The following is a 26,969-nucleotide window of genomic DNA, read 5'->3' as shown; positions in this document are numbered from 1 at the left end:
TTCGTGATTGTGTTGTTAAGGGCTTGACTAGTTGCATGGAGTTGTGATCCGGAATGGGATACCCGGTTCGTATACGAAAACCAATGGACTTGATATATGACCTCAATCCATGATTGATAGGCCTACTACGATCTAGCCCTCCTCCTGGCATCCAATCGAGACTACTCCGTAGACGCAAACAGCTTGAAGAACAGAACCAACCCATGCGGTATATTCAATAATAGGTACACATCCAGCGACAAATTGCAAGTGCAGCCCACTCCGGGCACACAGCTCAATAGACCACATCACTCCTCCATTTTCTCAAATCAATCTACCACTCGGAGATGGTGTCGCCCCTCCTCTTTCCACGGAGTTCCCATTTGCCCTGTTAAAGTCAGCCCGGCCGTCATCTAAACCAACCAATATGTCCAACCCCTTCCAAGTAAAGACTGATAGCACCAGTGACATACCTCCGTCTTGTAGGTAATGTAGCCCAGAGTGCCGGGGATCAGAGCCATGTAGAGGAACGAGAACCAGGCATGGCGCGGCGTCCAGCGGAAGTACTTGTAGCGGTTTGCGGTGAGTTCTGTCGGATGTCAGTACAGGTCACCTTGCATCGATGGTTCGATTCCGCCTGTCGGGACCAATTGATTCCGTGATATCAATTCCCGGCGATAATCGAGCAAGCAGGTCGACCTCAATCACGGTCCCGGCGAGAAACGGAGGGGGTCCGTACCGTAGTATTTCTGGAGGGCCGGGTCAAGGATCAAAGCTGTGCAGGGGATGGTTAGCTCAGGAACGTCGTCTCGATACACCGGGGAGTCTGAGAACACTTACACTTGCTAGGGCCGGCCATGGTTGCGGTCAATGGAGTCACCTGTGCTGAACATCGACTGGCTTCGTTTGCCGCGATTCGATGAAGTTGACCGGTCACGTGGGAGATGTTGCTGAGTCAGCGGGTCAGTGGAATGGCGGCGCTGTGATTGGCTGCAGTCGGAGCATTCATCGTTCCGCCTGCCAAAGACTCCCCGACGGTCGAATACAAACCCCTTCGCTACGATTTCAGGCCGATATGTTCGGGATAAATACGAGAACACGAACTGGCTTCCTCCAACAGGCCTGTGATGGCGTCCCCTGATATCAAAGACCCGACAGACATCGAATGATGATCGCTGATCGCAAAAATGAGTTAGCGTTGCGAACTGCTCGGTAGACCCACTGCCGGTTCGATGACGCAGTCGGCTTTCACAGGCTTCGCGACCTCCGAGGCTGTGGTTGATCTTCCTACTCAACACTCGTGCCAGGGCAATTATTCAGATCCGTTGAGCTCGAGTCTAGAATATAAGCACGTCGATCTCCTGCATCTGTCCTTGGGCTTGCATTGCTACCTACAACTTCTAAGTGTCCGAAATCGGTACATACTCGCTAGTGGCAAGACTTTGCGACTCGCATCACAACCTCAACCCCCGGAAATCACAACCTGAGCTATATCAAATCACCCATCAAAATGGCCGACGCAAACAAAGGCGCAAAGATCACCCTCTACTGGTTCGTCTCCCTGCACACACCACCAACAACCCACCCGCTAACCTCCCCAGGCTTGAGAAGTCGCGCTCGCAGCGCATCCTCTGGCTCCTCGAGGAACTCGGCGTCTCGTACGAGCTGAAGACATTCAAGCGCGGCGCAGACATGCTCGCGCCGCCCGAGCTCAAGAAGATCCACCCGCTCGGCAAATCGCCCGTCATCACGATCGAGACCGAACACTCCGACAAGCCGCTGTTGCTGGCCGAGTCCGGCGCCATCTCCGAGTACCTGTGTGACCACTTCGGCAACGGCAACCTGGTGCCGCAGCGCTACCAGGACGGCAAGGAGGGCCAGGTCGGCGCCGAGAGCGAGGAGTGGATGCGGTATCGGTATTTCATGCACTATGCGGAGGGCTCGCTGATGCCGTTTTTGGTGTTTAAGTTGGTTATGGATAGTAGGTTCTCGCCTTGTTTCTGGTCGAACTTGTTTGGTTGATCGACGCGTTGTTCAATTGATGGGTTACTTACCGTTGGTACAGCTGTCAAAAACGCCCCCGGCATGCCCTTCTTCATCAAGCCGATTCCGCGCCTCGTCGCGTCCAAGGTCGAAGAGCTCTTCGTGTACCCCAACGTCTTCGCCAACTTCAATTTCCTAGAAGAGCGGCTGAAGACGGCTCCCGACGGCGGTCCCTTCCTCTGCGGAAAACAGCTCACCGCCGCCGACATCATGATGAGTTTCCCCGTCATCGCGGCCTCCGGCAGGGTGCCGCTCAAAGACCAGTACCCGAAGTTGCAGGAGTATGTGGACCGGCTGCAGCAGGAGGAGGGATATAAGAAGGCGGTCGAGAAGGTGATCGAGGTGGAGGGGAAGTTTGATGCTTCGCTGTGATGGGTGATGTCTTAATGCCGTGTTATAATGTTTTTATGCCTGGTTCGATTAATCAATATTACTATGTTAGGTACTATTGAATAACAATAGCATTCCTGCGGAAATCAAGTCGCGCGAGCTGTGTACACCTGCTCGAGAACCAACTATTCATGGCATCTGCTGACTATTCACATACCTAAATCTATTTAGACTAATCCTAAACCACCTCAAGTACCTACTCACCAATCCACAGGATATTCATCCACCATCAAGAATCCACAGGCCTCGGCTGACTCCCATACGAAATAATCCTCACCATATGCCTCCTCTCTCCATCATTAAAGTCCGGCACCGCCGAATGCGCCGCAGTTCTCTATCACCCACATTAGCCCTCCATCCCCAACATCAGCCAGATTGATTGAACAGTGAATACACACCTGATCCCAAACCACCACCGTCCCCCTCTCCCACTGCACCCGACACATAAAATCCAACGACCTGATATGCTCATGCAGAAAACCCAACAACATCTCCGACTCCCCGGGCTTATACCCCACCACCTGCCTTGCCATCGTCGGATTCACAAACAGCGCCGGCTCCCCCGTCACAGGATGCTGAATGACAAGCGGATGCTCGCTCTTCACGGCTTCTTTCAGGGCGCGTTCCGTTCCGATGCGCGCGACCTCGCCGATACTAGCGCTGGTGTGTAGCAGCTTTAGGTTGTGGAGGCCTTCGCGGAAAGTTGGCGACAGGGCGCGATACGCCCACGGCAGGGACGTGAATGCTGTGTCGCCGCCGCCGGAGGCTGGTGTCTCGAGATTCCAGAAGAATGTCGTGCCGGGCGTGTTGGGCGTGAATGTTTGGTCGATGTGCCAGAGGTCGTAGGTGTTGCGGGGGCCGAGGAGGTCGCGCAGGGTTCCTCTGTTGGTTTGGTTTAGTTTCTGTGGGTTGAAGATTGGGGAGGGATGGGATAGGACGTACACTTTCTCATCGGCGTATACGACTTGGAATTCGGGGCCTGTGCCTTCGGGATAACCCATTGTTGGATGCTGCAGGTGGAGGTGAGTTGCATGAACGGCGATGTATGGGTAAAACTATATCTCACTCTATGCAGCGGGCCAAAATGCGTCGCGATCTCTTTCTGTCGCTGCGTTCCTATATCGGCGAAGTCTTGATCGCGCTGGAACTGTCAATTGAACCTTTTTCTTTTCCTATCAAGGGCGAACGTATATTCTGAACTCACGAATACAAGCACGCCTCGCTGGGCCGCCAACAGCGCGACCTGATCGAGCCCATCCTTCGACAACCGACTCAACTGGAGATCGCGAATCTCGGTCCCAATACGAGGCGTGATGTTCTTCAACTTCCCCTTCACCTTAATCTCAGGCAGTTCCGGATCCGCGCGCAATCCAGGCTCCTCGACCTTAAAGGGAGGCAGGTCTTGCGTCGGGGTGAAGCCCTCGGGCCTGACGGGCAGATAGGCAGGGTAGAGCGGCTGCGAGGACATGACGTGCTACAATGCCACGTCGTAAAATCTAAGCTTTGATCGATCCCTTCGTATAACCATAACCATATCCATATCTAATCCCCACATGGCATGCGGGCGACTTTATACTCCGCAGCATCATTCCATCTGCGCGCGGGCGGGTCACCGACGACGGCTCATCGCAGCCAAGAAAGGCGTCAGCGCCTACCAGTGACGACAAGCATCGCGCGCCCTCCAGCTGCACCCCCGATCGAAGGGGCAATTTTGATCGGGCGGATTCCGTGGATCGCACGTCTTGCTGGCTGCAGTGCGTCGCATCTAGTGCGGGACTGGGCTGTGATGCTTCGACTGGAGGGTCGAGAATGCGGCAAAAGATCACCGACCAAAGCACGTCATAGAGGCGATGGATTTCCAAACACTACTTCGTATGTTTTCGCTCGATCGTATATATTATGATCGGATCGCCTCGGTGGAGAGTTGATGGGCATTGTTTTGTTTTTCTGAGTGAAAATGGACTCGGATCGAGATTCGCGGCCAGTCTCCGCTGCGAAATATAATGTCTTTTCGAGGTTCTTCCAGGATCCGCAGAGGGTGTTTGTGCTGAAGCTGGATTGTCTGTTGCTCGTGTGGATGTTTGTTGCTGGTTTGACCAAGGTAAGTAACTGATTGCGTATTGATTGATACGAGCAGGCTGACGATGGGAGGATATGGATCAATCCGCGACAACGCAAGCCTATGTGTCTGGGATGCAGGAGTCGTTGAGTCTGTACGGCAACGAGCTCGTCGAATTCACCACATATTTCTCAATCGGATACGCCCTGGCCATTGTTCCGTCGCAGATGATCCAGACGTTGATTCGCCCTTCGCTCGTCTTGCCGGTGTGCGAGATCATCTGGGGATGTCTGACTCTTGCGTATGTTTCTGGACCTGGAGATATTGTATGGAGTGACTTACAGATGCAGAACCTATGCGGCGAAAAATGCTCAAACGGTCTATGCCATTCGGTTCTTCCTAGGCATCTTCGAATCGGTAAGTGTCTTTCGTTGATATCATGGCTGCGCTGACTTCCCAGACCTCATGGCCCGGAATCGTCAGTCTTATATTCAACTGGTGTGAGTACTGTCAGCGCCTGTATGCAATCCGTACTAATTGTCAAAGATACACCGCCGGAGCTGGGAGTGAGACTGGCTATCTTCGGAGTCAGCGCGCAGGCCGGCAGTATGTTCCTTGGTATTCTGCAAGCTGCGCTTTATAAGAACCTGAATGGCGTTTCGGGGTTGCAGGTGAGATTTCTGAAGCTGCGACTTGGAGAAAGGCTAATGAATTAGGGATGGCAATGGCTCTTCATTGTCAGGTGAGTTCCTCGGCGTGCGTCTGTCAAATACTTCTAACCAGCATTGCAGTGGTTGTATCACCATATTCTGGGGCGTCCTCGGTCTCCTTATCATTCCCGATTCGCCGTCAATTACGCGAGCCGTGTGGTTGACGCATGCAGAGCGCCGTCTCTCGGTCAAACGCATGGAGGAGTACAAGACGGAAACGTCCAAACTGATTGACTACCGGAGGCTGTTTAGGAAGGCCAAGCAGATATCACTGAGTCCTGTGGCGTGGATGTACATTGCCGCCTATCTGCAGTTCGCCTGGAGTCAACGTTCTAATTCCTACTTCCTTCTATATCTGAAAGTGAGTCGACGTTCATGATTTTAAAAACGTAACTGACAATTTAGGGACTCACTGGCGCAGATGGCCAGCCACTCTATAGCACTTACACCGTCAATTTGATCCCACTCGGTGGCTATGCCATCTCCATTGTCAGTACGGTGGCACTGAATGCTCTGAGTGACTGGAAGAATTGGCGCGTCCAGATTTCGATTGCACCAGCGGTATGGTTTACATTCTGCTAGTTGGGCCATTAATAACTTGATAGATTCTTCAAATTATTGCCTGTTCCGTGCTGTCGGCATGGCCCGATTCGACGCCTACTATTATGACCTTTTACTTCTTAACCTTTGCGACTGCAGCATGGGGGTATGTCACCTTTCATCAGACAAGAACCCACTAACATAGACAGATATGCTCTTCTCGCCTGGATTGGCGAAATCTTGCGAAAAGAACCCGAGGCGCGGTCTCTTCTTGTCGGTGCATCGGTCACCTTAGTCTGTATGTCTCATCAATCAACATGCTGTTGTACAAGTAGTAAGATACCTATCGACTGACCTTCCAGATATCGGACACGCCACCATTCCTCTGCGAGCATGGCGAACGTCCGACAGTCCGCGCTACCCTATTGGATTCCCACTCGCGACGGCATTCGCTGCAGGCAGCATTATATCAATCCTGGGCATCTACTTTTATGTCAAGAAGTGTGTATCTGCCTTGCCTAGTCCATATTCTCTAGCTAACCATCCCAGAAACCCGGATATACTCGAGCATGGACTCGAAAAGCCTGCACGGTCCGAATCCTCTAGTCTGCATGGAAACGAACGTCGGGAGAGTGTCGGGAAGCCCAGCCCGTCGAGCAATATTTCGGAATTGTAATGGGCTTTTGACTTGGGTGAAAGTTGTTATTAGTTTGGATTATGGATAGCCAAAATGAACGGGTTGATCCTGCAGGATGGGATCTGGATCCTTTACTTGGCCGCATTTAGGAGTTAGCAGGGGTTTCTTTGTTGACATCGACGCTGCCTAGAATATCTTCTGTCATCTTGGCTGCGAGAATTCACTGGCAGCTTACGGCAGTTTCCGTGGCATTCATCTTTCAAGCTTCTCCGGTAGATCCCAGGCAGTTGAGCTTAAATACCAGGTACAATCCACAATCTCATCCACTCCACGGCTCTCCAGCCATCCTACCAACCAAACCATATCATCGAATCCACCAAAAGTAACCCCAAATCATGCCATCCTCCATCCTCCCCTCCGTCGAAAGAGGCTACCTCCCATACTTCCTCCTCTTCGTAAGCTCTTCCCCTCCATCCCAACTCTCACTCCCAACCCAAACTAATAAAGCCAAAGGCCTCCCTATCCGCCCTCCTCCACAGCATAAGCACCTACATATCGCCGATCCCCGCGCTCCAACAATTCTCTGGCCCCCTCGCACCGCCCAAAACACCCCTTCTGGCGCACGTCTACGGCATGAAGAACGTCTACAGCGGGCTGATCCGTCTTTATGCCGCGTACAACATCTCGAACCCGCAGCTGTATGATCTTGCGACGGTGACGTTTGTGGGCGTCTTAGTGCTCTATGTTGGTGAGCTTTGGGTCTGGAGGACAGTCAGGGTGCAGGAAGGTTGGTTTCCCCTTGTTACGGCCGGGTTGGGGCTTTTTTGGATGGTGTGGGGGAGGGGAGGTTATGTTTGAGGTCTTGAGGTTTATCCTCTTTCTGTTCTGTCTCGATCAAGATGACGAATGATCTGATTTGAAATGGTGTATTCTTTACCTAGGGATGTAGGTATTTGATTCAATTGAATGAATGCGAATTAAATTCTGGGGCTGGTTGGTTGAGTCCGTGGTGTGGATTGTACAGTAATATAGTAGTGACGATATACTCCACAGATAAGACGATGACATCAGGATATATATCCCGACAGGACGGAAATACTACTCCAGAGGTTGCCCAACATGCAGTGCCATGTCAATTGCTTTAAATTCCTTAATCCTCGAATAATATCCATCAATGAATTGAATACAAGAACCCCTCAACAGCCAAGCCGAATGGGCTGATGCCGTCCGATCCCCTACGTCATACAACCGTGGCACAGAATACAAGCAGTCAGTCAGCCCCAGACCTCCATCAATCATCTAAACTACGAAAAGACCTACGCAAACACCTACCCAATACCTACCTAATACCTAAACAATCCACCATGACCGACCTGAAACCCAATCTCGCCGTCTTCAGCGCCAAATCCTACGACAAGCAATACCTCACCAGCACGCTCCAAACCCACCACCCCTCCCTCGTCTCCTCCCTCACCTTCCACTCCTTCGCGCTCTCCTCCGAAACCGTCTCCCTGGCCCACGGCGCCACCGCCATCTGCGTCTTCGTCAACGACATCCTCGACGCCCCGGTCCTCCGCACCCTCCACGCGCACGGCACCCGCGCCATCCTCCTCCGCTGCGCCGGCTACAACAACATCGACCTGGCCGTCGCCGAAGAACTCGGCCTCTTCGTCGCAAACGTCCCCTCCTACTCCCCCGAAGCGGTCGCCGAGTTCGCCGTCGCCCTGATCCAGACCCTGAACCGGAAGACGCACCGCGCCTACAACCGCGTCCGCGAGGGGAACTTCAACCTCGAGGGTTTCCTGGGCCATACACTGCGCGGACAGACGGTGGGGGTCGTGGGCGTCGGTCGCATTGGGATGGCCCTCGCGCGCATCTTCAACGGGTTCGGGTGTAAAATGATCGCGTACGATCCGTTCGGCGGCGAGGAGTTCAAGCAGTACGGCGAGTTCGTGGACCTCGAGACCCTGCTGTCGAGTAGCGATATCGTCAGTCTTCATTGTCCGCTAACGGACGCGACGCGGCACATTCTCGGCGAGGAGAACCTGGGGCGCATGAAGCGGGGGGCGTTGCTGGTGAATACGTCGCGGGGCGGGCTGATCGATACGAAGGCGGCGATTGCGGCGCTGAAGAAAGGGCAGCTAGGTGGGTTGGCGTTGGATGTGTATGAGGAGGAGAAGGACTTGTTTTATAACGACCACTCCGGGGAGATTATTCATGATGATACGCTGATGCGGCTGATGACGTTTCCGAATGTGCTGGTGTGTGGGCATCAGGCTTTTTTTACGGAGGAGGCGCTGGGTGAAATTGCGGGGGTGACGTTGGCGAATTTGCAGGATTTCGTGGAGAAGAGGACGTGTAGGAATTCGTTGGTGAGGGAGGGGCATTTGTTGGTGTCGAGGGAGACGGAGCCGGTGAGGTTGTAATTTTTATTTATATTATTGGACATGGTTGGTTGGTTGGAATTGTGTGGATTGGGATAATGTAGATGTGGATGATGTCTATTTCTATGCTATATAATAAGCTTAGGGCTTAGTGTTAGTCTAACAAGAGGACCTGGGTGGTCTGCATTGACTTAACCCACATACTACGGAGTATACAGTAGCACATTAAATATACACATAGAAAAGAAGAGAAATACATTGAAGAAGTTGAAGAAAGAGAAAAGAAACGAAATACAATATCCCCTCGACCTACACTCCAAAAATAAACACCAATCCAAACAACAACGAAACACCAACCACAAACACAAACACAAACAAACACACCAGAAAAAGAAAAGAACCCTACCCCCCAGCAACCAAAAGCCCCATCGTTCCTCCTACCTCCTCCAAACCAGCCCCCGGCCGTCGCATGACTTACCTGCATCAAACCCGCATCAAGACCCTGTTCCCCTGCTTAAGAACCAGCATCAACCCAAACTGACCTATCACCGTCACCATTACATCAATCACATTGCCATTCATGCACAGCTACATCAACATGACACTTCGACCTGCAAGCTGCGGTGGCAACGAATCGGGAGAAAGCCCGCCTCGGCTGCAGGTGATCTAGCAAACGGCGGCTAGGAGTTGGAGGTGTTGGGTTTGAGGATCTGCGATGGTCAGAAGTACGATATGAGCTGTGCATGTATGCAGGATGAGAGTATGCAGGTGCTCAGGGGTTGGGTTGTTTTTAGAAGAGCTGCTCGATGTGTAGAGTAGGACAGATTGCTTGCTGTGTTGGGATCCTGGTGTTGGGTTTAGGGCTGAGCTGAAGAAGTGGTGATGCAGGATGGATGTAGATCATTGGATGTATGATTAGGTTACTATTGTATGTACAATGTACCATGTACAGAGCTCATTGTTAGGTAGTTGCTATACTGTAAGCGCCGATGCATACTTGCGAAGGCCTACGAAACAGTCGAAGTTTTGATGGAACAGCATCCGATGATCCAACAGGCGGAAGATGAAACATCCCGAATGTTCGATTCCCCGAGGAGAAGGCGAACAATTCAGAGTTCAGACCCCCCTGGAGTCCTCCATACTCCGTACTCGCAAAGTAATCCATCGTGTGCACCACCCAAACAAACAACGATCAACGGCAACCGCCCAACCCACACCGACCAGCCACGGAGCCGAGCTGCTGATGAAGCGAAGTACATCAGTGGAGCCATCAGCAGAGCAACCTACTCCGTCAAGCAAACGCAAACCAAACCCAAGCAGCCAAACAAACAAAAACAACCCTCCACAAACAATCTCCCACGATAAGAATAACAACGACCGGTCCAGTTTTTCTCCCCCGGCCCAACCACTCACCGTGCCGAGGAGGGCAGACAGAACCACCGCCACCTGACAAGCATCAAGTGGGTGGCTGCAGCTCCGAGCCATGGTTCGAAACGGTGCCCCGTCAAATAGTCTACTGTCTAAATTACCGCGTCGGCTAGGACGGAGGCGACTCGAGTCTCTTCTCTCTCAGTCTGTCTTGGAGAAACCCCAATCTCATGGACGCTGACCGACAGACACGGCAGAGATAGAAACTAAGACCCTGCTCTAACTCCATCCGGAGTTACTCTGCAAAAGTAGTCGTTCGAAACTCGGTCCGAACTAACTAGCCCTCCCGCCTCTCCAGGTCAACTTCCGACGTTCCCAATAATTTGCCTTTCGGGCAGGCTTCGTGGCCTCTTCTGCGGGATTTCTCGTTTGGGATGGATCTACGATGGGAGCCCCGTCTGTGAGTGCTGAACCGTGGTTGAGGATGTGATTATTGATTATTGTTTGCGTTGTTACTGGTGGGTTGGGATTATTGTTTGGGTGGGAGGTTGGGAGGTCTCCGTTTATTTTGTTTTTGTTTTATTTTTGGTTGGGTGTTTTACGCCGAGCCTTACGGGGGCTCCGAGTCTACCAGACACCAACCAGTACCAGTCGAGGTCCTAGGTCAGGCACGGGAGCGATGCCGACTTGCAGCTATCGTGATATCTTCCTGTTATCGTTATCGATATGATATCGATAGGGAGTTGGGGCCGATACTACCTACCTTACCTACATAGCACCTACATACATATTATATACTCCATCCGTATCGATGTGATATACCTTATCATATCATATCATATCGACCGACACGGACATTGACAGAGTAGATAGATAGATCAGGATAGATCTGACCGCGACCAAGGAAATACAACTTCTAGATCTTGTCGTGCAGTACTCCGTATGTATGTACGAAGTATGTACCTCATCGTAGCCGTGAAACCCAAACCCTCGTATCGCAGAATCCCAACCCGACTGATGAGCTCAAGACTACGCACGCCTCGCCTACACTCCAAGTCGCGAACTCAATCTGTCCGAGTCCAAGAAAGTCAAGTAAGCGAAACCAGCCAAATCCTAATCTAATCCTAATCCTTTGCAGGTCCGGATACCCGGCGCTCCTGAGACGAGACGCACGCAGAGTTATTCATCCGTCCGCCCGACCCACTTGTCGCTCGGTGGCTGTACACTGGACACACTACCGGAGAGAGTAGGCCATCTGCAGAACAGTGGCGAGCCGAGGGAGAAAATCACCAGGCTTCGTCAACCTTCTCCAACTGTCAATCATGCGAATCGCAGTCTTCATCCCCCAACGAATTCCGTACACCTAATCCCAGGTGTTGACACGTAGATCTCTAACTTTTGCGAAGGTTTCGGATCCCGAGCGAGCGAGCTGCGACTGGATTCAGAATTGCCGATCGCGTTTGACGACGGTAGGAAGATTCTCGGTCGGAAGTGAACTCAATTCGATCGCATCTGATACCGTCGCAAAGTTAGGCAGCTGAGGAACTAGACACTGGAAACGCAGGGGCCAGACTGCAGTCTGCTAGATTAAAATTTAAACGCCTGCATCGGGGTTTGCTATTCGTACTACGGAGTAGTAACCACCTTAGTCGGGAGTACTCTAGTGGAGGAGTAGGACGGACCAACACCGAGATCGAGCACCGTCGTGTTAGACAATTAGGCGCAATAATGGATTCAATGCTGGACATAGTTTAAATTGCCTCGCGCGCTAACAGACAGATCAGTGTAACCCTGCGACCTTCAGTTGAGACCACTGCTTATCAAGATTCGCCCTGTCGCGCGGGTCTGGACTCTGCCGCCCGGAGACTCTACCAAATCCAACCGGGTTAATGTAGGTACTCCTGGTAACTACCTTATGCAGTGACAGAAAGGCCCGCGGATATGTCTTACATGGCGACCAACCGCGGCTCAGGGATGCGATTTAGACTATGTTCAGGATTGTTTGTCGGCGGAGTACCACGAAGTAGATTAGGAACAGGATTGTAAAAGCGGTGGTTGGTGGCTTTTTTTGTCTTGACCGGCCTGCCGAAGTGAAATTAAATGAACGACGGGATCCATCGTCGGTTAGTAATAGCAGAGCATCCCGGCGGATAGGGCTCCGTGGTGTTGAGAGTCCGTATACTGCGTACTCCGTATAGTGTTGACTCGGTGGTTAATCAAAGACAGACGGGCGCGGAGACGGAGTGGAGGGGGCAATTTCCTGCGCCCTCAGTCAGGTACACCGCAGAGGACTCCATCCTCCAAGGCAAATGTCAATTAACGGCCGGACGGGCTAACCGGATGGAGGTAATCGTTACATAACGCCCATGTAACCCTCGCGGGCGTTTGGCCGAACTTCCAGCGGCTGGAGAAGGCCAGGCGAAACCTCGGGGACTGTCCGTGCAGCAACGAGGCAGGGGCCAATGGGAGCCGGAGCACGTCCCAGCGGCCAATCACCGTGCGACGATAAAGAGATGCCGCACCCGCCAATCCGGAGGCCGCTCGAGGGACCCGCCGCGTTGGCCGCCAGACTGATTGGTTCCCACCGCCTGACTGAGGCGAACAGTTGATCTCCTGGTCCATGTTGGGCCGTTTTTCCAGTCGGTCAAGTCGCAAGGGATGAGATACCTACGGAGTACCTACTGCGTAGATGGGAGGATGTCTGATGTCGTAGACTAGTAGTCCGCGGGTCGCTACCGGAGAATGCCCAGATCCAATGCATGTCAGAATTCCTCATGCACCGATTCCTCCGTACAGATTTATTGATTGAATAAATGTACGCTGCTGGACACAGCGTCCTGCAAGCGCATGTCGAGATGAAGCCAAATACCGAGGATCTCGTGAACTCTTCCTGACGGAGTAAGCAGCCATCGGTCAGGCTGGGACCCCGTGGGTCCCATGTGGACCTCCCCGACTGCAACCCCGTTGCCAATCAGCGTGCCGCCATTTCGGATTTTAAGGAGGTGTCGGTCGCGGTCCGTCTGCTCGCGTCGCAGCAGCCCTCCGGTAACTACGAACTAGTCGCGCTGGAGTTGGGACTGGAGCGCGGTGGAGTGTTGGAGATGGCGATGGGACTTCATCCGCAGTGCACACACCACACGGTGGAGAGATAGTCAGGAGGTGGGGAGCCGACTCGCCTGAAGAGGAAACGAGTCATGCTCCGGATATTCAAAGAACGAGGAGGGACAGATCCCTGGCCAGGATGCCGGACGGGACGCGACGAATGAATCAGGATGAAATCAGAAGGAGTCAGAATCAATGAATCACGAAAGGAACCTTCCAAGGGATGGATGTGCGACCGTCGGGAAGAAGGATGGTGAGTGGACGGCGACGCAGGAAACAGCAGGGGCAGAACAAGAAGCGGTCAAGGACGGCAGGGATGGCGGTGGTTGTGTTGTCATCATGACTGACGGATTGGAGAAAGGGGGATCGATGGTTGCATCGCCAATAATACTTTGCTGACCTCGAGGAGTCGTACGAAGTATACGTTACTACTACGGAATACTAAAAGTATCCTATTCAGGATGCTGAATATTCAATCAGAATATTGAATCTGAATATTAATGACGAAGATGCACTCACCCCCGTCATATTGTTGTCTGGCGTATTGTCATGAGGGGAGAGTCGAATCTAAGACAAGCCCGGCGACAGAACAAAGAACGAGGGAGAAGGAAGACGGGCAAATCCCTGGGTGGAACCGCCATTCCTATTCCTTTCCACCTCGGCAACATGCCGCCCCCAATCGAGGCAAGCGTCTGTCTGGAATTCACCCGAGACTTCCTTTCGTCCTTTTTCTTTTTTGGCCGATACGACGGGAGCATCCTTTATTGGAGTTAGGAGTATTACTATTACCTGTTAACTCGCTAACAAAAAGTCGAGTCTGGAGTATAGTATACGGCAGAGACGGCATGCGGCGACAGTCAGATGTAGATGAACGGGATCATCCCTACAATCATAGTCAGCGCAGTAAATAATAATATTCAGAATCATACTCCGTACCGACAGGAGTCCTCCGTAATACGAATCTCCAGTATCGTCCCAAGCCAATCCGGCGCCTCCGATCTGCTCTCCAACGGCCCCGCTGGCAGTGTTTCTTCGGGACTTTCTAGCCTCAACCTACTCCGTGCTCGACCTGCAAATGAATTCACGCGAATAATAATAATAATTAATCCTCGCCTTCCTCCGGCTCCACCGGCGCATGGCAAAATCCCAAATCGCCCATTCCATCCCGCCGTTTCGCCGTCCGATTCGAGTCTTGACTACTTAACTTAGTCCGCCTCTCCCCGCCATTCTTCCTTTCTCCTCCCTTCTCCTGCCACTGGTTCACTCGACGGGGCGAATCGATCGGACGTACTTTACTTATCGATTTTCTCATCTCGTCGTCACCACCCCCTTCCGTTGCCACTGATGCTTAATGCGTTACCGCCTTTCCCTTCTCCTCGCCCCGGCTACCGTTATTGATCTGGCATATTAAACTATTGCTACCCCGACCTACTACTCCCGACTACGACATATTCTCTGTTTTCGGAATATCTACACTATCTCTCCCACCTCTTATCTCCTCTCTCCTCTACATCCTCCCTCTATCCTCCTCCTTTTATATCTCCTCTCTACTCTTATTTCTTTCCTCCGACTCAACACAACTGTGATTCCAAAATGGCTACCCACGTTGTCACTGCAACCACTACCTCCCCGGCGACTTCCGCCCATCAGATCTCCATCTACGGCCACCCTTCTCCCGTCAACTCGGCCACCACCACCGCCAACAATTCTCCCACCTCCCCTCGTCAGCAATATCTCCCGCTTCACACGCGCCAGTTGCGCCCGCCTAAGGCTCCCCTCTACGTGCCGGCTGCGTTGCGCCCGACTGAGCGTCCCCAGAAGCCCTCTCCTCCCACGCCCCCTCGCAGCGTCCACGGCTCCCTGGACAGCCTGAGCGAGACCGAGGTGCACGATCCTCTCAGCCGTCGTTCCACCATTGAGAGCGTGGGCAGCGGAAGCATCAGCAAGATGGCCGAGGATGAATGGATGAAGAAGGAACACCTCGGCGAAGTTACCGGCATGCCGACTCGTGACCACTGGAAAGTAAGTTCGATTCCCTCCGTTCCTGTTGGCGTGAGATAAGAGAATCGATTCCATGCGGGGGATGCCGATGCATTTATATCACCCAATGGCGTGAGAGCGGATGGTCGCTCGCGAATTATTGCGTGATCTCCACAGCGCGTCATCGGCATCGCTTCGCATTGGATCGCTTCCTGCTCACTGCTTGACCTCATCTTACCGCATCTGATGCTAACGATCCTCCCCCATAGGCGGACTCTGCGTCTCCCAACTGCGACTCTCCTACCTGCCGCTCTTCGTTCGGTCTCTTCTTGCGCCGTCATCACTGCCGCCACTGTGGTCACGTCTTCTGCTCTTCGCACACCCCCTACAGCGTCCCTCTTGATCAGGATGCGCGCTTCCATCCCGAGGGTGTCCAGTCGCGTGCCTGTGACCTCTGCTGGGTCGCCTACCAGCGCTGGGAGGAGTCGCGCGAGGAGCGCTTGAGCAAGATCCAGACCCAGATCAACACTCAGAATGAGCCCATCCAGACCACCACTCAGGAGGCCCCGGCCGAGCCGGCCGACCCTCTGCAGGATGAGGACTCCAAGAAGGCCCTGGCCGCCGCGCTGAGCCAAGCCGGCGACATTGCCGCCAGCATTCCTCGCGGCTGGAACTGGAGCACCTTCTAAATGAACCGATGGCCTCCACATGATGACTTTACGACCACGTCTTTATTTGCTGTCGGCTTTGCTTGACATCGCCTGCGTCCGCGGGCTTTCGCGACATAATGCTCTAGACCATGTCTTTACTGTCCTTGATCTGTACTATTTGGGCGCTTCTTAACCAGTTTCGGTCATTTGCTGGGAGTTTCGGTCTACTTATTCAGCCTTACGGTTTACGGTTTACACTTCTTACATCGGGGACTTCCCGCTTAATGCCGCGATTCGAGCTTTTACGACGCGGGGGTTTTTTGCTGTTAATTTTCTTCTTTTCCTTGATACTCAGGATACCCCGTCAATTGTTGTTTCTTTCGAGCGGCGGTCGCGTGTTTTGTTTTCAATTCTTTCGACTTTGTGGCGCAATCAGGATGGTTTACTCGATTACTGGGATAGACGGTGTTATCAGACTTCAGACTTGAATTAATGATTTCTCTTCAATCGATCCAATCGTAGACATGTAGACATGTAGACATCTGAGTAGCTACACCTGTCTTCAACGTAAGTATCCCTCCCCAACACTACCTACCCAACCACTTGTCCCCCTAGCGCCCCCCCTGCCTACGGATTCCTTCCGCAACTCAGACTCCCTCCTTACATGCACCCGATCAATGTCTCACCAATCCAGCACCGCATCCGCATAAATCATCCCCAGCCGCCCGAACCCAAGTCCAACCCCTATTCTCCGACTCCGACCACAGCTCCCCGACGGAGGGAGAGCATGCGGTTCGTGCGTCACATAACAGCTACGCTGCTGTGAGACGGCCAACCTAGCCCTGCGGCAGGATCGCGTAAGGCGCGTGAGGCGGCGGCACGAGCCGTGTGACGAGAACCCAAGTACTGGACGCTGTACTGCTGAGGTGCTACGGAGTTGGCCTTGTTGAGTTGGTCGGGGGTGCGTGCGTGCGTCTGTCTGCAAGAGCATGGGCATGGGCATGGACATGAGCCTCTGTGTTGTGTCGCGCATGTGTCTGTCTGTGTCTTTGCTGAAAACGGCTTCTTCGTGTCGTGTCTACGTCAGTGGACCTACCTAGATTTGCGTGCATCTGGGTATCGGAGGGTTCTGGTTGGAGTAGGTAGGTAGGTAGGTAGGTGGTAGTGGTGGTCTGCAGCCCAGCCCAGCCAGACGCAGAGATAATCATCTGCGTCTAGGAAATCACTTCCTAGCCTACGGGATCAGTGGGCTCGGTGGTCTGGGCTGGGCTTGACAGGTCGGGGTCAGACCAAACCTTCGATTCGTGGAGTTGTGCTAAGGAGACATCCCCCGTAGGATTCCGTCGATGAGGGGCAATCGAGGGGAAACTCAGGCTGTGTGTTGTTGACCTTGTTGTGGTGCTGATCATGTGCCCTGTCTGCTCTTAGCGCCTCGGTGTATCCTCCTCCGTCTGTCGGGACTGGACCGGAGAGCGTCGGAATAAATGAATGAGTTGTCCAGATAGATGCAGACTGTTGAGTGTTGACCGACCGGTTTCTCTGGGGTGCACGTGGTGGTTTATTTCCTGGCAACGGCGCTTAAATGGAGATGCGGAGGACGGATTCCCTGGTCGACAGATGACGTGGGTGGTCTCGTATCTGCAGATGGAGTGCAGAGCGGAGAGAATGACGGGGGATTCATGTGAATCTTGGATCTAGGCTGGTCTGGAACTGCATCTTAACTTTACTTTCATTTGTACATTTTGTACATACCTGGTGGTTACTGGTAAAGGCAATCGAAGATAAGAAATCTTATCGATAAGACAAACAGGCAAACACTGCAAACATCAATTTTTCGCGAAAATGTCAACTCGTCCCTTGTCAATGCTTCTCTTGCTCGACACTCGATCATGTCGCTCTACTACGACGCCGTGTCAGTCTTGACGGCCCCCGCTTCCACTGGCGGTTCGTTCAAATCCCGCATCTACAATTCACGGTCGCTCAAGGCCTCGCCGGCCCAGCTGTACGCCTTGATCATCGAGGCGTCGAAATGGGATATTCTGCTGAAGGAGGTCATCGAGGCTGCGGGGATAATCAAGCTTGAACCAAAGGTGTGGATGACTGCGCTAGCGCTGACTGACATTCTTCTGTTTTTAACTTCAATGTCCCTCTCTCTCCGAAAATAATCAACCTGCTGACTGACAAAGTAAATCATCAGCTTACTCCGCATCTCGCACTCCTACTTGTACATGATCACCTGCTCGCAAAGAACGGCATTGCAGCCCCGGCCGCACACCCTCTTCGCCAGGCCGTCGAGCGCCACAAGACCCGACTAAGGGGTGAATTCACCAAGGCGCGCGTGCGCCGCGGATGCGCCACCGTCGCCGATCTGAGGGATGCCATCCGTCGCGAGAAGGACGCCGCGAATGGCGACACGGCCATCTACCCGCGCTGGGTGCGCATCAACAACGTCCGGACCGACCTCGCCGCCCAGCTGCAGTCCACCTTCGCCTCGTATCGCCAGGTCGAGTCTCTGCCCGAGCTGGCCCGCCCCGATGAACCCCGTCTGCGCATCGACCCGCACATCCCGGACCTCGTCGCCGTGCCCCCCGGCCTCGACTTCTCGACCTCCCCCGCCTACCGCTCCGGCGAGATCATCCTGCAAGACAAGGCCTCCTGCTTCCCCGCCTACCTCCTCCTCGGCGACCAGGAGGAGCCATGGCGCGGTGACCTGATGGACGGCTGCGCCGCCCCCGGCAACAAGACCACCCACATGGCATCCCTGCTGTCGAAGACCGCCAAAGCCTCCAAGCAGGGCCGCACCATCCCGCGCTCGCACATCTTCTCCATGGACGCATCGGCCGTCCGCGCAAAGACCCTGCAGAAAATGGTCTCCGCCGCAGGCGCCGACTCCTTCGTCTCCGTCCTCCAGGGCCAGGACTTCCTCGCCCTCGACCCGCACGATCCGCGCTTCGAGAACGTCTCCGGTCTCCTTCTCGACCCGTCCTGCTCCGGCAGCGGCATCATCGGCCGCGACGACGTGCCCACCCTTGCTCTCCCCGCCAGCACCACCGCCAACACCCCACAAACCAAGGCCCCGGCAAGAAACGCAAACGCCGCCAAGACGAACCCGAGCCTTCGCAGCAGACGAAACACCAAAAAGGCCAACGCAATCCTGAACCCGACACCCCCTCCGCAACAGACGAAAACGACCTCCCCTCCGCGCCCCTCTCCGCCGACCGTCTCACCAAGCTCTCGAACCTGCAGACCCGCATCGTCGAACACGCCCTCGCCTTCCCTGCCGCCACCCGCATCACGTATAGTACCTGCTCGATCCACCTGCTTGAGAACGAAGCCGTCGTGTCGCGCGTCCTGGCGTCGGATGTGGCGCGCACCAAGGGGTGGAGGGTTATGCGACGGGATGAGCAGCCTGAGGGGCTGAGGAGGTGGAAGTATCGTGGTGTGAGGGAGGAGAGGGTCCAACGTACCTCTACCTCTATTGGAGGGGGTGAGGGTGAGAATGGTGGTTGTGAGGTTCCTGCAGTGGAGGCGGAGGAGGGGAATGTGGATGTGAACCTGACGGATGAGGATCTCGAGGGTTGTTTGAGGTGCTGGCCTGGGGATGATGAAGGGCTGGGTGGGTTCTTTGTGGCTGGGTTTGTGAGGGACGAGAATGCTGTCAAACAGGTGGATGTGGATGAAGAAAAGGATGAGGAGGAGGGTGGTGAGGAAGAGGAAGACGATGAGTGGGAGGGATTCTCCGATTGAGATTAAAACCAATATCATATCTACCGGTGGTATGGTCATGTATTCTATGCTCAACATGTACTTCTCTTGCTCGCCCCGGTATAAAAATAGAAGATTACAATGTAATATTCCACCGCATCTAATACAAACTACATCTTCAACCTCAACCTCAACTCTAACTCCAACCATCCTACACCCCCACCTAACCAGAACGGGATAATTAAGATCCCAAAAACCCCCTCCCCCGACTCCGCATTCTCGGCTCACTATACGCATCCAACTTCACCGCCACCATCACAACATCCACATCCCCCGCGCCGCTCGCAGCCGGCACCGCACGCAACCGCCACTGCCCCGTCCTTACGATCCATTTCCCAGAAAGCCCAGACGATCCGTCCCCTCTCCGCCGCTTCGCAGGCGGCTGCAGCTGCTCCGCAGAGTCAGGGCTCGGGTCCGGAGACCCGAAGATATCGGCGTGCGACACGGGCTGGCCGTCGAGAATGAGGTCGGCGTCGCGGTCGATTCGGAGGGGGGAGGTTTCCGCCGTGGGAGGGTTTGTCGCGGGTGGGGTAGAGGTGGTTGAGTTCGAGGACGGGGCTTGGGAAGAGGTGATTTTGTTGGAAATGACTTGGACGAGGGAGGCGAAGCGGGTTTTGGTGAGGTGTAGGAATTGGGCGCGCATGCGGGAGAGATCGACGAGGGTGCATTCGTCGCCGATTTCGACGATCAGGTCGATGGGTTGGTCGTCGATGAAGGGGCGGGAGTAGGTGATCCAGCCCGGGGGGGAGGGGTTGTTAGTGGTGGTGTTGGGGTTAGGGTTCGGGGTGGGATCAGGCGCGAAGTTGATGCCGGAGCGGCGCACGTCTTCGAGCCGGATGGTGATCTCGGAGCGCTGGCGCACGGGGTTGAAGCTGATGTCGTGGGGGATGAGTTTCTGCTCGAGGCCGCGCAGGTGGAAGTAGCGGCAGTCGCGGAGGAGTTCGGCGCGGTGGGTTTCGTTGCGGATGTGTAGGGGGTAGCCGCGCAGGAGGTGGAGGATGTCTGCGAAGACGTCGCCGGATCGGTTGGGGATGCTGGGGGGCACGATGGCCGGGGGACGCAGGAGGCCGATGCGCTCGAGGCCGGGGAAGGTCTGCGACGGGGAGGCGAAGAAGGCACCGAAGCCGAGGGTGAAGAAGTTCGGGGAGTCGCCTGGGCTGGAGAAGATGTCGCGGGGGATTTGGAAATTGCGGTCGCCGATCTGGATGCTGATTTCGGATTCGAAGAGTTGGGAGTTGAGGCGGGGGACTGTCAGGTTCATGAGTTCATGCATCGATATAGTGGCTGGAGAAATGCGAACGTACGACTGTAGAACTGGGCATCCGCAAATAGCTTCACAAACTGCGAACTGTCTCTAGGCCGCACATAGTATCCTAATATCAACCTCCCGATTAGCTACCTCTCACCTGGTCCTCTGGGAACATACCCTGTAAATGTCGCACGATATCCTTAAACGTCACCGGGTCTCGATCGATATACAGCGTTCGAATATTCGCGCCATCCCCGTTGTGTCGCAGCTGCTCTTCGAAGAATTGGGAGAAATATGACGGGGCTCCAAAACATTTAGCGCGGGCTCAATTCGCACGTCGGGCCAACTGACCATCGGAGGCAATCGACGCTCCCGAGAGACGGAAGAGCTCGGTGCCGATCTGAATGGAAAAAACCCTTTCCGGAGGTAACGTGCACTTGTAGCCTTTTTGCGACGAGGGACTCGATATGCTGTTGGGGGACCCGGAGCCCGACGTGGCCATGGTGCTGTTCATCCAGTGGTATCAAATGCGGTCGACGGGATGGGTTCAGGACATGAAGATCAATTTGACTGAGGCGCAGAGTTCGAGGCAGTGAGCGAAGGACACGGACTAAACAGTATCATTAGTTTCTCGAATGAAATGGGATTGGAGTTGCGGTTGCGACCGCGCATTGCGATCGACAATGGAGTACTGACATGATGTTGTTCGCAGCAGCGATATCACTGCGCGCGAGACAATTGGACGAGAAAGACAATCGGAGCTAGTATATCAATGCGAAACTTCTCAAGGTGTTGCACTTAATAGCAACTAGACTGTAGGTAGATTTGATGCAGGAAACGTCGCAATTGGATTGTCGCGTGGAAGCGCCGGGTCACGGGATCGGCCTAACTCACGCAGACCGATGATGACATCATGCTGATAGCGCTGCAGGCGGAACCAAAACATAAGGCTTGTTGTTACCTCCATGCAAACCGCTTTTTCGTATCTATCCTCCCTGATCAAGTTCTCTGGACAAGGCCTCTGGCAACGCGTGTCTGCGTGCTATGGCAGAGTCAGGTGATGCCAGCCCTCAGCCCAAGCCCTACTTGCCCCTTTGGGCGACAGGAGGCCAGCCAATCAGACCGTATCTCTTTGGGAGGCACGTGATCGCCACCGTGTACTCACGTGACATTGTCCTGAATGCTGCGTTCGATGCTGCAGCTCGAAGATGCCCTGAAAATGACATGAATTGAAGCCAACTTGGGGAGAGAACCCGGCGTTGGGTTGGCCCCTTCTATAACTCTACGCTATCCCTCTTGATAAAGATGAACGAAGATCCATAGGTTCTCCACTGCCCCTGTCGACATCTTCACATGGACATTATTAGCTCGGCTCACTCCCCGCATTGACCACAATCCGTGTCTTCCCGACGATCTTTTAGCTTGCCATCCCATCGTTGCAGAGTGCAGACTGCAGGCACCGAAGATGGGCTGATTCTAATATTGAGACCCCCGGCGGCTGACCCACCCGCCTCGTGTTATCGTTGGTCGCTGCCTCGGTTATGGCATTTTCCCCTCCTGAGTCCCAGAAATTGGGAGGGTCTAAGGCCTGGCATTCGCCAGTCACGATAAATGGAACAGGGAGCATCTCGTTGCTGGAGATCGAGCGTGGAGATGATCCTCCACTAACAGCCGTAGTCGCTGGCCTTCCCCGCAGCTCCCTTCGCAAGGCCTTCTCTTCTGGGACTAAGTGCGTGACGCTGCGGAAGGCGCATTGGACAATTGACAGGTCGCTCTGGCAGAGTATATCACCCATGGCCTCTCTCTTCCCATCATTCTTCCCCCTTTCCTCCCCCTTAACTCTGCATCCACCATTGCAATTGCGACCGTCCCAGTGTATCGTCAAGGCCGTTTGCGATGACTGACCAGGCCATTCCGTACACCCCGCTGGATGTGCAGCTTCCCCCAGTTTCCTCCAAGGAGATATTCTCCGAAATTCAATGGACAACGCTTTTGTCGATTGCGGACACGGTGATTCCCTCCATCCGAGGGCCCTCCGCGCCGTCGTCCGCATCCTCCAAAGTGATTCCCCAGTCCCAGCTTAACACGACGATCGCACAGCTGGCGGCCCACATCCGCGACCCCGATGCCTCGACTCTGGCAATGCGGTATCTGGAAGAGAATGCATCCTCCAATCTTCATTTCCGGGATACGATTCAGCGGCTTTTTGCGGATTACGTCAACGAGGAGGGGAGAAACGGGCTGGGCTTTATCTTAAATGCATTAAAGTACGTATTGACGCCGTAGAAACTGTTATGTGTACTAATATCAGATCAGTTCCAAAGCGGGCTCGCTCATTTTGACCGGCTCGGTGACCCCATTCCAAGAGCAGCCATTTGAAATCCGGGACAAGATATTTAGCGGCTGGGAAACGTCCAGATTGAAACCGCTGCGCGCAGTCTACCGAGCTCTGACAGGCATCGTGAAGAGAACATGGATCACATCCAGCCCGACCCTTTGCCCGGTTCTTGGCTTCCCTCGGGTCCCGGTGCATGGAAAACCGGCCGATGGCTTCAAATACGACTTTTTACAAATCCCGCCCGGGGACGAGCCGGAGACCATCGAGACGGACGTTGTCATCGTCGGAAGCGGCTGCGGTGGCAGCGTTGCCGCCAAAAACTTGGCCGAAGCCGGTTACAACGTCATAGTGGTAGAGAAGTCTTATCATTACTCGACAAAGCACTATCCCATGAATTTCAACGAGGGCTTTGTGAGTATGTTTGAGGCGGCAGGCGTTACCGGGACGGACGATGGCTCCATGGGTGTCTTTGCGGGCTCGACTTGGGGAGGTGGCGGTACCATCAATTGGTCTGCAGCCTTACAGACCCAGGGCTACGTTCGCGAGGAATGGGCGAACTACGGCCTACCATTTTTCACCTCATTGGAATTTCAAAACTCCCTGGATCGAGTGTGCGACAGGATGGGTGTGAGTGCGGAACACACCACTCAGAATATTTCCAACAATGTTCTACTAGAGGGCGCTAGAAAGCTGGGATATGCTGCACAGCCCGTGCCCCAGAATACCGGCGGTCAAAAACATTACTGTGGACATTGCACGATGGGATGTCATTCGGCGGAAAAGAAGGGTCCGACAGAGACTTTCCTTGCTGACGCAGCGTGCGCCGGTGCGGTGTTTATGGAAGGATTTAATGCCGACAAAGTGCTTTTCAGCAACACAAAGGGTGGACGAGTGGCTTCGGGAGTGCAAGGGACCTGGACATCTCGGGATGCACACCTCGGTCGCTCGGGCGACGGTTCGGTCAAGCGAAAGGTTATCATCAAAGCCAAGAAGGTCGTGGTCTCGTGTGGAACACTTCAAAGCCCTCTTCTGCTAATGCGCAGCGGAATCAAAAATTCCCAAGTCGGACGGAACCTTCATTTGCATCCAGGTAGGTTTTTCAAAACGCGCATCTGGGTTGAAACGGTTCGGCTAACAAGATTCAGTGATCGTCGGTGGTGCTGTGTTTGACGAGGAAACTCGTCCGTGGGAAGGGGGTGCCCTAACCGCTGTTGTCAATGAATTCGAGGATCAGGATGGCCACGGACATGGCGTCAAGATCGAATGTCTCACTATGCTGCCGGCAGCGTTCCTTCCGGCATTCCCCTGGCGTGACGGACTGGATTATAAGCTGTGGGCGGCGAAGCTGTCACGCATGACCGGATTCATCACCCTGACCAAGGACCGGGGCAGTGGCCGAGTTTACCCAGATCCCACCGACGGAAGATGCCGCATCGATTATACAGTTTCGGCCTTTGATCGCAAGCACATGGTCGAGTCTCTGGTCGCAACCGCGAAGATTGCCTATATCTCGGGCGCGAAGGAATTCCATACCTCGTGCCGCGAGATGCCCCCGTTTATCCGACAGGAAGATCCGGCGGGTGTGGACGAGTCCGAGGGCGTCAACAACGCCGCTCTTCAATCGTGGATCGCGGAACTGCGTCGGAAGACTCTCGATCCGGAACGAACACTTTTTGCCTGTGCACATCAGATGGGCAGCTGTCGCATGGGCGCCTCGCCGCGGACGAGCGTTGTGGACCCCGATTGTCAAGTCTGGGGAACCCACGGTCTGTACGTTGTGGATGCGTCTGTGTTCCCCAGCGCCAGCGGCGTGAATCCCATGGTGACCAACATGGCGATCGCAGACTGGGCTAGTACGAGAATTGCTAAATCGATCGAAAAGGAGGGTTTGATGGCTCGTCTTTGAGCAATGGTTTCGGTTGACGAAGACGATACGATGCTAACGATGTGACTTTGTTTTATAACCATCGGCGTGTAGTTGCAACCATTAGGCGTTTATTCATCCTGTACTTGTATAGCCAGGCGTCTCAGTAGCTTTACAGTTGAAGAATCAATCAAGTTCCCAACACGAGAAAGCATTGCTTATCCTGCAAGTTGCATTCGAACCAACCAACGCTTCAGCTCCAATGCCAATGTACTATGCCTCGCATTCATCGTGCATCGATGCATCTGATAGTGGAGACCGAGGAACCACTCGACCAACCCCGACAATGAACAACGGCTCTTGCGCCATCGACCCCTGTAATGAGCAACCTCCCGCTAGCCACAGTCCTCTATCAACCTTAAATCTTATTTAATCTTATTCAATGCCATTGCAGAATTGCAGGATTATGTGAAACCAACCACCATCTTCAGCGTCACACTGGACGATGGCTTCCAGTTCATCCATGATCCGACACCTTCGACTCTCTTCCACCCCACAGTGGAGCGTCCGTCGCATTTGTCATCACCGTCTTTTCCTTAATAAACAGTCTCGGATCGGAGTTAATTCCGCTGATCACCGTGTCCTCTGTTGTTGTCGGTATTTAAACAGCACATCCAGGCCTCAGCCGTATCCTTTCACTTCATCCAACTAATCAATCAACCAATCCATCACAATGGCTCCCTTCGGCACCATCTACAGCTACCCCAGCAACCCCCGGGTCATCAAGGTTCGTTCTACTATCTATCCAATGCCCCGCCCCCGCCTTCATTTCTCTACTACGGAAGAGGGAATCCTGTGGAATAGTAAATAAGTAGATTCAATTCTAACACCAACCAGACCCAAGCTGCCGCCAACATCAATGGCCTCGAGATCGCCAACGGCGAGTTCACCATGGGCCAAACCAACCTGACCCCGGAGTTCCGCGCCAAGTTCCCCTTCGGCAAAGTCCCCGCCTTCGAGTCCGCCGACGGTGTCAAGATCGTCGAGTCGAACGCCATCACGCAGTTCGTCGCCGAGAGCGGCCCCGCCGCCTCGCAGCTCCTGGGCTCCACCCCCGTCGAGCGCGCCCTGGTCCGCCAGTGGGTTGAGTTCGCCGACGGCGAGGTCCTGAGCCCCATTCTGCAGCTGGGCCTGTGGCGTTTCCTTCCCAGCAAGTACAAGTACGACGAGGCCAACGAGACCAACTCCCTGAACCGCGTCGAGCGCTCCATGGGCCACCTGGACCAGGAGCTTGCCGGCAAGACGTGGCTCGCTGGCACCGAGAAGCTGAGCTTGGCGGATATCTCCGTCGCCGCCGCTTTCATCTGGGGCTTTGCGCTCTCCGTCGATGCCGAGATGCGTGCGAAGTACCCGAACGTGATGGCTTGGTATGAGCGCGTCACTGAGTCCGAGGGTGTTAAGCAGGCTTTTGGAGAGAAGAACTTCGTTGAGAAGCGCTCGGCTCCTCCGTCTTAGAGGATATGGCGTGGCATGCGAGGGTAATGAGAAATGAGAATTAAAGATTTAAAGTAATCATCAAACGCATATCTGACCATGATTTTCGTCACTTTCAAAAAGCTATAGATGCGTATGAATTTCCCGTGGGACAATGGCCAGTGGATATTAGAAACGACCTTGGCTTGGGTCTATGTCTTTTCACATAGGAGCTATGTAGTATATCATCGGGATACTTACTGATAATAAATGACACCATCTTAGAGACTGTCATATCCTTCGGTTTCTGAGAAATTTGACAAACTCTCTGGGCCAAACCCCCGATCCTGAAAGCTGACTTCCATTGTTGACCTCTTGAACATGGCTGACAGATTCACTAAAGCCAATTGACTGAATATCAAAAGCGCCATTGACCAC

At 53.9% G+C, this 26,969-nt stretch overlaps 13 protein-coding genes across 13 annotated transcripts; 9 read left to right on the top strand and 4 right to left on the bottom strand.

Moving 5' to 3' along the window:
* Nucleotides 1-253: 253 nt before the first annotated feature.
* Nucleotides 254-1,123, bottom strand: P170DRAFT_440806 (NADH:ubiquinone oxidoreductase 6.6kD subunit). The gene is made up of 4 exons (XM_024850168.1): nt 820-1,123; nt 719-754; nt 453-568; nt 254-367 (listed from the first exon to the last, which is right to left on the bottom strand). The coding sequence occupies exons 1-4, from the start codon at nt 836-838 to the stop codon at nt 314-316; spliced, it is 225 nt and encodes a 74-aa protein (XP_024699842.1). The 5' UTR covers nt 839-1,123; the 3' UTR covers nt 254-313.
* On the top strand, nt 1,014-2,456 carry P170DRAFT_440805 (glutathione S-transferase). Its single transcript, XM_024850167.1, has 3 exons — nt 1,014-1,530; nt 1,581-1,960; nt 2,045-2,456. Exons 1-3 carry the CDS (start codon nt 1,490-1,492, stop codon nt 2,392-2,394), a joined length of 771 nt encoding a protein of 256 aa, XP_024699841.1. The 5' UTR covers nt 1,014-1,489; the 3' UTR covers nt 2,395-2,456.
* A 185-nt stretch (nt 2,457-2,641) lies between these two features.
* P170DRAFT_513704 (TauD/TfdA dioxygenase family protein) lies at nt 2,642-4,027 on the bottom strand (the record flags this gene model as incomplete). The annotated part of the gene is made up of 5 exons (XM_024855138.1): nt 3,617-4,027; nt 3,479-3,553; nt 3,355-3,422; nt 2,811-3,294; nt 2,642-2,746 (listed from the first exon to the last, which is right to left on the bottom strand). Exons 1-5 carry the CDS (start codon nt 3,878-3,880, stop codon nt 2,642-2,644), a joined length of 996 nt encoding a protein of 331 aa, XP_024699840.1. The 5' UTR covers nt 3,881-4,027.
* Nucleotides 4,028-4,448: 421 nt separating this feature from the next.
* P170DRAFT_417230 (MFS general substrate transporter) lies at nt 4,449-6,470 on the top strand. Its single transcript, XM_024847164.1, has 12 exons — nt 4,449-4,513; nt 4,564-4,772; nt 4,822-4,888; nt 4,932-4,971; nt 5,018-5,142; nt 5,188-5,213; nt 5,263-5,542; nt 5,587-5,742; nt 5,787-5,887; nt 5,931-6,019; nt 6,084-6,222; nt 6,271-6,470. The coding sequence occupies exons 1-12, from the start codon at nt 4,490-4,492 to the stop codon at nt 6,395-6,397; spliced, it is 1,383 nt and encodes a 460-aa protein (XP_024699839.1). The 5' UTR covers nt 4,449-4,489; the 3' UTR covers nt 6,398-6,470.
* Nucleotides 6,471-6,481: 11 nt separating this feature from the next.
* P170DRAFT_440803 (Erg28 family protein) lies at nt 6,482-7,437 on the top strand. Its single transcript, XM_024850166.1, has 3 exons — nt 6,482-6,813; nt 6,872-7,159; nt 7,201-7,437. The coding sequence occupies exons 1-3, from the start codon at nt 6,754-6,756 to the stop codon at nt 7,222-7,224; spliced, it is 372 nt and encodes a 123-aa protein (XP_024699838.1). The 5' UTR covers nt 6,482-6,753; the 3' UTR covers nt 7,225-7,437.
* Nucleotides 7,438-7,497: 60 nt separating this feature from the next.
* On the top strand, nt 7,498-9,052 carry P170DRAFT_288066 (2-hydroxyacid dehydrogenase). Its single transcript, XM_024843220.1, has 2 exons — nt 7,498-8,594; nt 8,673-9,052. The coding sequence occupies exons 1-2, from the start codon at nt 7,579-7,581 to the stop codon at nt 8,782-8,784; spliced, it is 1,128 nt and encodes a 375-aa protein (XP_024699837.1). The 5' UTR covers nt 7,498-7,578; the 3' UTR covers nt 8,785-9,052.
* Nucleotides 9,053-9,616: 564 nt separating this feature from the next.
* On the top strand, nt 9,617-10,236 carry P170DRAFT_288062 (uncharacterized protein). Its single transcript, XM_024843219.1, has one exon. The coding sequence runs from the start codon at nt 9,806-9,808 to the stop codon at nt 10,190-10,192; it is 387 nt and encodes a 128-aa protein (XP_024699836.1). The 5' UTR covers nt 9,617-9,805; the 3' UTR covers nt 10,193-10,236.
* Nucleotides 10,237-14,365: 4,129 nt separating this feature from the next.
* On the top strand, nt 14,366-16,349 carry P170DRAFT_440798 (FYVE zinc finger domain-containing protein). Its single transcript, XM_024850165.1, has 2 exons — nt 14,366-15,234; nt 15,462-16,349. Exons 1-2 carry the CDS (start codon nt 14,806-14,808, stop codon nt 15,879-15,881), a joined length of 849 nt encoding a protein of 282 aa, XP_024699835.1. The 5' UTR covers nt 14,366-14,805; the 3' UTR covers nt 15,882-16,349.
* Nucleotides 16,350-16,417: 68 nt separating this feature from the next.
* Nucleotides 16,418-17,537, bottom strand: P170DRAFT_440797 (uncharacterized protein). Its single transcript, XM_024850164.1, has one exon. The coding sequence runs from the start codon at nt 17,048-17,050 to the stop codon at nt 16,772-16,774; it is 279 nt and encodes a 92-aa protein (XP_024699834.1). The 5' UTR covers nt 17,051-17,537; the 3' UTR covers nt 16,418-16,771.
* Nucleotides 17,538-17,731: 194 nt separating this feature from the next.
* P170DRAFT_450608 (rRNA (cytosine-C5-)-methyltransferase RCM1) lies at nt 17,732-19,589 on the top strand (the record flags this gene model as incomplete). The annotated part of the gene is made up of 3 exons (XM_024851137.1): nt 17,732-17,932; nt 18,040-18,861; nt 18,927-19,589. 3 exons carry the CDS (start codon nt 17,732-17,734, stop codon nt 19,587-19,589), a joined length of 1,686 nt encoding a protein of 561 aa, XP_024699833.1.
* Nucleotides 19,590-19,691: 102 nt separating this feature from the next.
* Nucleotides 19,692-21,696, bottom strand: P170DRAFT_440796 (uncharacterized protein). The gene is made up of 5 exons (XM_024850163.1): nt 21,553-21,696; nt 21,208-21,466; nt 21,034-21,159; nt 20,912-20,980; nt 19,692-20,855 (listed from the first exon to the last, which is right to left on the bottom strand). The coding sequence occupies exons 2-5, from the start codon at nt 21,356-21,358 to the stop codon at nt 19,789-19,791; spliced, it is 1,413 nt and encodes a 470-aa protein (XP_024699832.1). The 5' UTR covers nt 21,359-21,466; nt 21,553-21,696; the 3' UTR covers nt 19,692-19,788.
* Nucleotides 21,697-22,752: 1,056 nt separating this feature from the next.
* P170DRAFT_368335 (putative long chain fatty alcohol oxidase) lies at nt 22,753-25,100 on the top strand (the record flags this gene model as incomplete). The annotated part of the gene is made up of 3 exons (XM_024844853.1): nt 22,753-23,123; nt 23,173-24,284; nt 24,340-25,100. The coding sequence occupies 3 exons, from the start codon at nt 22,753-22,755 to the stop codon at nt 25,098-25,100; spliced, it is 2,244 nt and encodes a 747-aa protein (XP_024699831.1).
* A 608-nt stretch (nt 25,101-25,708) lies between these two features.
* P170DRAFT_440793 (glutathione S-transferase family protein) lies at nt 25,709-26,673 on the top strand. The gene is made up of 2 exons (XM_024850162.1): nt 25,709-25,845; nt 25,956-26,673. The coding sequence occupies exons 1-2, from the start codon at nt 25,792-25,794 to the stop codon at nt 26,571-26,573; spliced, it is 672 nt and encodes a 223-aa protein (XP_024699830.1). The 5' UTR covers nt 25,709-25,791; the 3' UTR covers nt 26,574-26,673.
* Nucleotides 26,674-26,969: the final 296 nt, after the last annotated feature.

This window comes from Aspergillus steynii, assembly GCF_002849105.1.
Source record: "Aspergillus steynii IBT 23096 chromosome Unknown P170scaffold_9, whole genome shotgun sequence".
Taxonomy (NCBI): Eukaryota; Fungi; Ascomycota; class Eurotiomycetes; order Eurotiales; family Aspergillaceae; genus Aspergillus; species Aspergillus steynii.
The sequence above is the reverse complement of the archived record's forward strand: the minus strand, read 5'-3'. Positions and strand labels throughout refer to the sequence as shown.

What these genes read in the sequence shown, in the direction of transcription:
- P170DRAFT_440806 (XM_024850168.1), bottom strand. An exon ending in GGCCCTCCAGAAATACTACG is followed by an intron (nt 569 to 718) that starts GTACGGACCCCC and finishes GACATCCGACAG; the next exon opens with AACTCACCGCAAACCGCTAC. An exon ending in ACATTACCTACAAGACGGAG is followed by an intron (nt 368 to 452) that starts GTATGTCACTGG and finishes TGACTTTAACAG; the next exon opens with GGCAAATGGGAACTCCGTGG.
- P170DRAFT_440805 (XM_024850167.1), top strand. Translation starts at nt 1,490, where the DNA reads ATGGCCGACGCAAACAAAGGCGCAAAGATCACCCTCTACTG. An exon ending in GCAAAGATCACCCTCTACTG is followed by an intron (nt 1,531 to 1,580) that starts GTTCGTCTCCCT and finishes TAACCTCCCCAG; the next exon opens with GCTTGAGAAGTCGCGCTCGC. An exon ending in GTTTAAGTTGGTTATGGATA is followed by an intron (nt 1,961 to 2,044) that starts GTAGGTTCTCGC and finishes CCGTTGGTACAG; the next exon opens with CTGTCAAAAACGCCCCCGGC.
- P170DRAFT_417230 (XM_024847164.1), top strand. Translation starts at nt 4,490, where the DNA reads ATGTTTGTTGCTGGTTTGACCAAG. An exon ending in CAGTCTTATATTCAACTGGT is followed by an intron (nt 4,972 to 5,017) that starts GTGAGTACTGTC and finishes TAATTGTCAAAG; the next exon opens with ATACACCGCCGGAGCTGGGA. An exon ending in TTTGCGACTGCAGCATGGGG is followed by an intron (nt 5,888 to 5,930) that starts GTATGTCACCTT and finishes TAACATAGACAG; the next exon opens with ATATGCTCTTCTCGCCTGGA.
- P170DRAFT_440803 (XM_024850166.1), top strand. Translation starts at nt 6,754, where the DNA reads ATGCCATCCTCCATCCTCCCCTCCGTCGAAAGAGGCTACCTCCCATAC. An exon ending in TCCCATACTTCCTCCTCTTC is followed by an intron (nt 6,814 to 6,871) that starts GTAAGCTCTTCC and finishes ATAAAGCCAAAG; the next exon opens with GCCTCCCTATCCGCCCTCCT. An exon ending in AGGAAGGTTGGTTTCCCCTT is followed by an intron (nt 7,160 to 7,200) that starts GTTACGGCCGGG and finishes GGTGTGGGGGAG; the next exon opens with GGGAGGTTATGTTTGAGGTC.
- P170DRAFT_288066 (XM_024843220.1), top strand. Translation starts at nt 7,579, where the DNA reads ATGCCGTCCGATCCCCTACGTCATACAACCGTGGCACAGAATACAAGC. An exon ending in CATGATGATACGCTGATGCG is followed by an intron (nt 8,595 to 8,672) that starts GCTGATGACGTT and finishes TGAAATTGCGGG; the next exon opens with GGTGACGTTGGCGAATTTGC.
- P170DRAFT_288062 (XM_024843219.1), top strand. Translation starts at nt 9,806, where the DNA reads ATGAAACATCCCGAATGTTCGATTCCCCGAGGAGAAGGCGAACAATTC.
- P170DRAFT_440798 (XM_024850165.1), top strand. Translation starts at nt 14,806, where the DNA reads ATGGCTACCCACGTTGTCACTGCAACCACTACCTCCCCGGCGACTTCC. An exon ending in CGACTCGTGACCACTGGAAA is followed by an intron (nt 15,235 to 15,461) that starts GTAAGTTCGATT and finishes CCTCCCCCATAG; the next exon opens with GCGGACTCTGCGTCTCCCAA.
- P170DRAFT_440797 (XM_024850164.1), bottom strand. Translation starts at nt 17,050, where the DNA reads ATGATTATCTCTGCGTCTGGCTGGGCTGGGCTGCAGACCACCACTACC.
- P170DRAFT_440796 (XM_024850163.1), bottom strand. Translation starts at nt 21,358, where the DNA reads ATGGCCACGTCGGGCTCCGGGTCCCCCAACAGCATATCGAGTCCCTCG. An exon ending in TATCGTGCGACATTTACAGG is followed by an intron (nt 20,981 to 21,033) that starts GTATGTTCCCAG and finishes GGTTGATATTAG; the next exon opens with GATACTATGTGCGGCCTAGA. An exon ending in GGATGCCCAGTTCTACAGTC is followed by an intron (nt 20,856 to 20,911) that starts GTACGTTCGCAT and finishes TGAACCTGACAG; the next exon opens with TCCCCCGCCTCAACTCCCAA.
- P170DRAFT_440793 (XM_024850162.1), top strand. Translation starts at nt 25,792, where the DNA reads ATGGCTCCCTTCGGCACCATCTACAGCTACCCCAGCAACCCCCGGGTC. An exon ending in GCAACCCCCGGGTCATCAAG is followed by an intron (nt 25,846 to 25,955) that starts GTTCGTTCTACT and finishes AACACCAACCAG; the next exon opens with ACCCAAGCTGCCGCCAACAT.